Source organism: Aulonocara stuartgranti, assembly GCF_965226115.1.
Source record: "Aulonocara stuartgranti genome assembly, chromosome: 4".
NCBI classification, from domain to species: Eukaryota; Metazoa; Chordata; class Actinopteri; order Cichliformes; family Cichlidae; genus Aulonocara; species Aulonocara stuartgranti.
Window position 1 is genome coordinate 17716813 of NC_138942.1, and position 9290 is coordinate 17726102.

Here is a 9290-nt window from a genome sequence, read left to right on the forward strand (position 1 = left end):
CATATCTGAATTGATTTGTTTTATTCAATACTTCCAAGCACATGAGAGTATCAAACTTGTTAGAGTTTCAGATTCGCGTCCAGATCCCTGCTTCAACAACAGCCGCACCCCTGCTGCTCCAGCCTGTTTGTCAATATGAGCTAATCAGGGGAACTTTTCATTAAAGACATTAACAGAAACCCCACAGCTCTCAGCTGTTTGAATGTTTAATTGACTGTTGCCAACAAAAAGCACTAATGATTTGCACCGGGACATTAAGAAGACATGCCCTAAGACATGCCCGCCCAGACACACACATGCACATATGCACGCACACACACGGCTTCTCTGTGTGCGAAGCAGCAGGAATGCATCAGTGAACCACATATAAAATCAGCAGCAGGCCGTTTCTTTAGCCTCGCTGAGATTATGCAACTGCCTCTGCAGCATCTGGATGTTTCAGGGAGGTCACGCCAGCTCATGTGAAACTGTGAAACTTTTCTTGAGTTAACAGCCTTAAGAATATGAGCGTTGTGGCAGCAGCTACTGTGATTTTTGGATGCATGTCACATCGTTACCTCTTACTCTGACTGCAGAGTACAACACATTACTCCTACAGGAGCTCCTCTCCCATGTGGAAACCCATACCACGAAGCCAGCAGTGCACAGTTTTGGTGCTGATGTTAATGCGACAGGAGGTTCGGAGCTCTGCAGTCATTCGTGGCTGAGTTGCCATGGTTTTTGTATCACTTACAGCTGATTGCGATCTAAGATGGAAGACATTTCACCAGCTGACTTGTTGCAGTGGTGGCATCTTATTACAGGACCTTTATTTCTGGCACCAAATTAGGTTTTAAAGAAATATCTTCATTGTTCATCTGTAAATGACAAACACCTTTTTAATATTGACCAGTTTGACTTGAAACAGCAGGTCAGTTGTTACTGATGTAGGTTCAAATTAGTCTTGTTAACCTACTAATCCATGTTAGAGCTGCTTTACGTGTGTAGACATTTATCCTCTGTCACCATAATCAGTATCAGAAACACAGAGACAGTTTTCTTGTTTCTCTTTAAGACTCACAAGGCCACTGAATTGTGCTGAGTAATTACAATAAGGCCTCTCGTTCCACATCACTGTGAATATACCATGTGTAGCATCACTTATTGATGGCATGCATAAACACAAACACTGGCTTTTGCATTTCATGTATCCAGTATTCATCCTTCTACACTGTATAATGATTGTGTTGAGCTTTAATTTGGTTAAAGACAGTAAAAATGGACGAAAACACTAAAGTGTGATGTGGTTTTAAATCTCCGGAGTGAGAGAATAACCATTACTGCTTTGGTTTTGTGTAATAAAACCCAAGATATAAGCCCCTGTCAGACACACGGTCCTCTCCATTAATCTGATCTGGCATCTGAGCGTGTCGGCTTCTTGTGCTTTCAGCACAGCAGCTAAAATGCAGCGAAGCTAAAGAGTAAGCTACTGTAAGACTACATGCACACATATTGACCTAAACAACAGGATGTTGTCACTTTAGCAGACCGATGAAGCTTAAAATGTTAAAAATCTCTGAAAAAGGGGCTGGAACAAACAACATTAAGCAATGCAGTTATTAACAGAGAAACTCACACGTTGTTTATTTCTCACTTTTCCCTCCCTTCAGTGCTCCTTCCTGCCCAAGTTTTCCATCCATATTGAGACCAAATATGAGGATAACAAAGGGAACAATGATAATGTGAGTAAAGCTCCGAGTGCCGTGCTGTTGGAAGTGAATCGTAGGAACAAAGCTGCATCTAAAAGAAAGAGGATAGAATTTAGGTTCTCTCTTTTCATGTACCTTTGCCCTTTTGTGCTCTTTGCTGTCTGCTTTGTTGCCTCATCTTGTTGCTTCTTGTCTTTTCCCCAAAATCAAAAATAATGAATTCTCTTTGTCAGAGGGTTATTGCATCATTGTGTGCCAAGGAAATCAGGAGAATTATCAGTCATTCTGCTGTTCTGATTTCTTCAGGCAGTGATTGCGACTGTTAACATGAATGTTTTTGTCTTCGTTCATTTGTATCTTGGACAATCACAATCTTTTTCAATCTGTCATTATGATAATTTCTCATAGATACTTTGCCAGACACATCTGAACAATAGGTGGACAGTCTGAATCTCTATAACGAGCAAAGTTTTTGGTTAACAGCTCTTTGGGAATCACTTTGTTGGTGCAAAGATACAATTTTATGCCTGTCAAACCTCAGTGTCTTTGGCATTTTTCATACAATTAATTCACAGAAAAATGTGTTTTTCAAGACAGACTAGTAAGAAAGTCCCTAAAGACAAAATTTAAAATTGGTTCTTTGCTAAGTTGTTTGTTATGTGTAGAAACAACAATGGTTCAAATGATCCACTGAAAATGGTCACGTAGACGGACTAGACTGAAAGCAAGTGAAAAAGCAGCCTGTTGTCTTAAGACCAACATTAAAAAACCTTCAGACAATCTGCAGAACTAATGTTTAAGACCACTTTTAAAAATTACAAGAAAGTCTGGCTCCTTTAAAGTAAAATATGAAGAAATAAGAGCTGGTTAAAACCTTTTGCACAGAACTATAGCTATAAAATAGATTGAATGTAATTGTCTTTTATTAAATCAACCTGACAAGGTCCTGCTGGTTGTGTTGAGTATTTCAAACCAGGTAAAAGCACTTCAATTGATCTCCACCTCACCTTCAGAGCAACACTTGGTATTGGCAGTGGAGGCAAGTCTGACTGTTGCACAATATTACTCGAATGCACAATGTAGTAGAAGGAAAAGGCTGCGGCCCCACCTAGTGGTGGATTATGAGAGTTGCAGGAACATCACGATGGTTTCACAGATGGTCAAAATCTCACATTTGAAACTGATTGTAACAAATGTGGGTGAAGGCAAACTCAATAGAAGGGTCTTTCCGCTCTCATGTTAACACCCCACTGGTCCCACCATTTGTGCAGTCACCGCTATTCTCTCTTTATTCCAGCCTCCCTCATTTCTTGTAATAACCTTGGCAGTTGACTCCCTGCCCTTTGCTCCTGGCCCTATACCCATGGAAAAGATTCAAAGAATGCAGGAAGTTAAATTAATGTCCATGACTCAAGAGCGCTTTCACTGCTCTGAAAGGAGCGGATAACTAGTCAACATTGCTTTGCTGCGTCCCGTGAGTCACACAGGAGGAAATCATTGACCACTTGGTGTGACTCACATTCCTACTCACAGTTTGTTTGGCCTATTGTTTGAGGGTAAAGCTAGAAGGACGGGACGTGCTCAGGAAATTATCTTTTTGTCAAACGTAAACCCTTTCAACCACTGCTTTCCTGTACAGCAATATGATGTGTGACTAAAATGACTCCCAGCATTTACGTGATGCGTGAAGCTGCCTTTATAAATCCACCAAGTGACGGCACTTCATCCCACAGCATTTGTCAACGCCACTGATTGAGCTGTCCTCACGTACTGAACTGTTCCCTGTTCCTCAGATCTTTGGCAGTGAGCCCAGAGAAGAGGAGATGGATGTGTGTTTGTTGGACATCGCTTACGATGAGATCCCCGAGCGCCACTACAAGGAGTCGGAGGTGAGGAGAGCGACGTCACTGACCTCAGGATGAGGAGTGAATGAATACTTGCAGCCACGGCACAGATACTGTGGAAGGAAGTGGAAAGAAGGGTGAATAGGAGGGAGGAGGAGAGAAGTCAACAACTGAGATGTGAGGAGAAGGGAACAGAATAGGGTGTTATCTTTTCTCCAGAGATTTGACATTTGTATGCGCGTGCGTTCGCTCATCTATCAGGACGTGATGGTCATAAAAAGCTGAGCTATTAATAACCAAGAGGGGTCATGACAGCGCTGCAGTTTTGTTATTGACACCCTCACTTTCACACACGCACCTCCCACCGATCTCTGTCATCCTCTGCTTTTAACCACTGAGAGCTAAGAATAGCACAGACATGCTGTCCAGAGCTAAACACAGAAGTCAGATGTCTAATGTAAATATTATTTTAAAAACAGATGAACTGTGTCAAATGTCGGGGGTTAAAAACAAAGGAGAAAAAAGTCAAAGGTCTGACAGCAGGTGCTCATGATGCAAACACATGCAACCAGCGTCCACAAGACAAGGAAGAATTTCCAGTGCTGAAGATAAAAAGACGTTATTGTAGTGTCTAAACGTATTTTAACTAAATAAAACCAGCATGCATCACACTGAGAAATCAATTAATACAAAAAAAATGAAGGATCTTTAAAACCACGTTTGGCTCAATACGGCTCAACACATGCATGAGTGTCAGATGCTTGATTTTAATGGAATTTGATGTAATCTTAATCAACAAAAAGCCTCTCTGCCCCACTGATATTAGTTCAAGCCATAGCTCGTATAGAAAAGGTGGATGTCACCTATTTTGTGTTTGTGTTCTGCTGTTATTAAAGCCTGGAGATGCTGTTCACAGTCACAACTTAGTCACGTCTGTGTTATAATCTATTTTATGAACATAATTTACAAAATAAACCTCATGATGTATGAAAGAAGGTATTAAAATAACATTTGAGACCATAAAGTGACAAATGCTTTTGAGTTTTTTGCCGTTTGTATGATCATGGCACAGTCTGGCCGTGGGTGAGTTTGCTGCATCGTCCACTCCTGGCAAGACTGTGGCAATGCTCCAGACCTGCAAACTACCAAAACCTTCTGTTTTTATAGAGATCCTCACACTTGCTGGTGATTTGACTGGATGCAGCATATATGATGCAGTATATAGAACCAAACTATTTGCAGCCAGAGGATTTGCTCCCTGCTGGTCACCAGAAAGAAATCATATTTAAAGCACTTTGACTTTGGCTTCACTTTTTAGACCTTCTTGAAATACAATCTACAGTTAATGAAACTTGTTCAGCAAAACCAGGAGGAAAAGTAAGTGAAGTAAAACATCTTTTGGAGAGATATTTGCTTATTAAAAAATGTGCTTAAAAGCGATTAATCTGTCATTAGCATTTCTCATCTTTCCGTCTCTCAATACACTTGATGAAACATTTTATACGGAGAAGAATATAACAGATGTCTTCCACCTCCTCTACAAGTACTTTCCCAGCAGGGATAGAGACACTCTGTCACACTCAGATGCATGACTCTAAGACAAATGAGCATCACAGCATAATTAGTCCACTGGGAGCAGTGATTAATGCGTGTAAAGTTTCTGAGACTCCCACTGTGCTTCTTAGCTATACCCTGCATTAGCCTCGTAAATAAAAGCAGATGATCCTGTCCTGTGGGCAGAGAGGAGGAAATTGATGTGTGTGAGAGAGATTAGATGGCAGGAAGTATAGTTTTAATTTGAAGTATTGGTTTGAAAACAGTTCAACAAATTTTCCTTATGGTCTTATGTAAATTTTATGAGGATTATCGACATAAGATTGTTTGTGTTTATTTAACTCCTGGGGAAAAATGAGTTGTTTTTCTGAACCTGGTTTCTTGTGGCCTTGCAGGACCTTCGGTATTTTAAGTCAAAGAAGACGAACCGAGGGCTTCTGCAGGAAGGATGGCTCGACACCCAGGACCCCATCATGTGCTCCTACAAACTGGTCACTGTCAAATTTGAAGTCTGGGGCCTGCAAACCCGTGTGGAGCAGTTTGTACACAAGGTCAGGACAAACCATTTTTGGGGGCAAGAGACACGTTGTAGATGAGTTTCAGCCTGCTTATATCATCGTCTGAGCCAGAGGCGTCCTATCTTTTGCTCTGAAAACATGTGATACACGGCCGTGAGCTAGATCAGCAGTTCTATTATCACCTTCAACAATATCTGCCCTGTTCGCATCCCACAGCTTGCCTTGCAGCACCACCTCCCTTTTTCTTGGCTGCAGAATTTAAACTTTGTATCTCTCATTTCCCAAATCCATTTTGCTACAGCATCTGTCCCTCGGGTCAGCTGTCCCTGCACTATCCTTGCCCAAGGCACCCACACACACACACACACATTGGAGGCAGGTTCATTACTCACAGGCTAACACCAGGAGTGTCCCACATAAATCATAATCCTCTAGGGGTGAACAGAAAATGTTTGAAGTGAGAAATGAAGTGAAACTCTCTGTATCCTTTAGAGCGAATGCCGTCTGATTTGCAGTTTCTCTCCTTGAACTTCCTCCCTGCCTCTGTCCCTGCCTGAATTCATTTTCCTGTGAGCTTGCCTCCTTTGCTTCCCTTTTCTCTCTTTTTATTTTTTGTAATCTTCCTCAGGTGATCCGAGATGTGCTGCTTTTAGGACACAGGCAGGCCTTTGCCTGGGTGGATGAGTGGATTGGTAAGTGCGCAGAAGATGACAGTCTTTAGAAAACTTGGGTTAGTTTCATGTGCAGGCATTGACTCATCTCACGATTGCACCCACTTCACATACATTTTTCCATTTTAAGATGGAGATCATAGACTGTATGCAAAGGATGGACATAGCTAGCATGACATTATCAATTTGTTTATTAATTTCATCAACTTTTAGCTTTGTGACCATCTCCATCTGGTGTTTTTGGAGTTGGAAATATTTGGATATATTTGTCATATTTGGACATGAGCATAGTGTGCTAAGTTATCAACTAAATGTTAGCAAGCTCTTTTTAGCAGGGTGTATGCATGCAGTGTATGGGTACCATGCACAGGAACAGATACCTGTTAATAATTCTAAATTGGGTAAATGCTAGAACCTCCACCACCAAAAACAGAGAAAAGACTCCCTGAATGGCCTGTTAGGACAATTAACCACGAATGATAACATATAAAATGTTCCACACTAGATGGGTGACTCCAGTTAGCTGTAGTGTCACCTCTGCTAATTGGTTTTGCCACATCCTACCTCCTCCTACAGAAGTGTGGCTGGTTTGTGTATTTTTGAAACTGTCTTAGAAACTTTGATTTTTCATCTTGTTGATGTCAGAGGTTAGAAGAGAATGCCCAGACTGCTTTTATAGGAAGAGAACATTAACTCAAATTCTCATTATAATCAAGGTATGAAGAACAACATCTCTGATTGTGCAACATGTCAAACTGTAGAGCAGATGGACAACAGCAAAAGACCGCAGGTGTGACTACTGTCAGCTAAGAACGGGAAACTGAGAGTACAGTTTTCTCCTGACACGTATTTCCCTTGAAGCAGTTCGTTGTAAGACCTTGAGAAACCTGTGTGCAATATTTCCACATTTGCAGCCTCACCACATTAAATAAATCTGCAAAGTCCCATTTCCAAAAAGCTCGAGATGCTGTGGACATTGAAAATACAAAGAAGTTGTAAATCTTAAAGTCATATTTTATTCACTGTAGAACACAGAAACCATATCGAATGTACCAAAGTAAGAAAAACATTAGCTCATTTTGAATTTGATGGCAGCTACACGTCTCAAAACAGTTGGGACACGGCCCTGTTTACTGCTGTGTAGCATCCTCTCTTTTTTAACCATGAACATCTGTTAACTTAAGGATATGAGCTGCTTGATTTTCTAGCTTTTTAACAGTCCTGGGTCTTCATAGCTCCATTTCATATTTCATGATGGGTCAAATGGTTTTAAGAGGTGAAAGGCCTGAACCGCAGGCAGGCCAGTTCAGCACCCCACTTCTACTACTACTAAGCTCTGTTCTGAAACACATCTGTTTAAATACTTGATGTGTTTTCTATGTTTTATTGTTAATAAATTATGTGTTTATTAGAATTGCACATCTCTGTGCTTATATCACATAAAAACTGCATTAAAATCTAATAAAAACAATTCTAAAGATTCCTTGTCTCTCATATATGGGGACATGGATAGCTCAGTAGGTATTATTATTAATATTATGTCACTGCTCCAACCCAACAGACATGACCATGGATGAAGTAAGAGAGTACGAGCGTGCCACGCAGGAAGCCACCAACCTGAAGATTGGCACTTTCCCCCCTACCATTTCCATCTCAGAGAACCGCCTGCCATCTAGCACCCGCAGCGGACCCAACAGCGCCCCGTCCACTCCCCTCTCCACCGAAGCCCCTGATTTCCTGTCAGTGCCCAAAGAGCGACCCCGGAAGAAGTCAGCTCCAGAGACTTTGACCCTACCTGATCCAGGCCGCAGGGATTCACTCTTCAAGCTTCCAAGCTTTTTCTCCTGGAACTCCAGTCCGCAACCAGAATGAGAGCGGGGCTAAGCCGCTGTTAAACACCCCTGACCTGCGTATTAGTGGAGGATGCCTACCCAGCACATCCTGCAATGTTCCCTCAGCCATCTGAAGAAGAAGTGACTGTCCTGGTGATCCCAGCCCCTCAGCCGACTCGCCGGCGTTCCAGCAAAGCCAACAGCTCTCAGACTGCCTTTACAGGTACAGCTAGGCATCCACAGCAAGGCCCGCCAAGTGTAAAGGTGTAGTAAATCCCAGTGAGAGTCCAACAAAAGCACCTGCAGGCTCCTCATCCTTCACTTCTCCTTAGAAAACAGCCAGTCTGCACCTTTCATTAATCAGTATGGAGTCCAATTAGCCTGACTGAGTGTAGCATACATTCCTGAAATCGTTTTATCCCACAGTGTCACCTTGTTTTCATCCAAGCTCAGGGTGTGTTGGTGAAAAGATATCGAGAGACTCAGTGCACATAAACTTAACATTTGTTTTCTGCTTTATCTTTAAACATCTCTGGCTTTGTTCATTTATTTGGTAACTGAATTATGTAGTTGGGACTCTTGTTGGCCACTGTAACAGTCGAGTATTATGGTTTTCACAGTCTGATGTAAGGTGATTGTGTATTCTTGTATATACTGTATGAAAAATATAAATGTGACTCAAAAAGAATATCATATCAAGTGATGAAGCTGCTTTGACATTTCTGTAATGTGTCTCAGCAGCCATGATGTTTTCATGAAACAGCATGATTCTTGACTACCGAGGCTGCCCTTAAATATTTGTGAACTGAATGTTTTCCTTATCTGAGCCTTATATGTGATGTCGTGTTTTACAGGAGTTTTTACAGACTTGGTCATGTGGTGTTGTTTTGCTGCTGTATTGACTTCATTGTGGTTTTATTGTGTTCATTTACTGTCATACTATTGATGGGTTTTGTATTCAGTAAATGAAAGTAAATACTGCTGCATCCGTTACTGTGTGGAGAGTTTGTTAATGTGATCTATCTGAATGGAAAGACAGGCTTGTGGCTCATTCAAATGCAACTTTGGAAATCAAGTCATGTTATTGTGGAGAATCCACTTAGCCAAAACAAAAAACGGATCAGACATCAATTGCAGAAACGATAGTCTTTATATAGGGCTTCAAAAGGGGATGTACAACAAA

General features: G+C 41.4%; 1 protein-coding gene across 1 annotated transcript in view; it reads left to right on the forward strand.

Annotated features, from left to right (window-relative positions):
- The window catches only part of pitpnc1a (phosphatidylinositol transfer protein cytoplasmic 1a), a 50012-nt gene extending 40912 nt beyond the window's left edge, over positions 1–9100 (forward strand). Inside the window, exons 5-9 of the mRNA XM_082529119.1 lie at positions 1650–1721; positions 3482–3577; positions 5482–5637; positions 6233–6296; positions 7837–9100. Of these exons, the coding sequence (XP_082385245.1) occupies positions 1650–1721; positions 3482–3577; positions 5482–5637; positions 6233–6296; positions 7837–8147 (699 nt within the window). The 3' untranslated portion in view covers positions 8148–9100. The remainder of the gene's footprint in view (positions 1–1649; positions 1722–3481; positions 3578–5481; positions 5638–6232; positions 6297–7836) is intronic.
- The last annotated feature ends 190 nt before the right edge of the window (positions 9101–9290 follow it).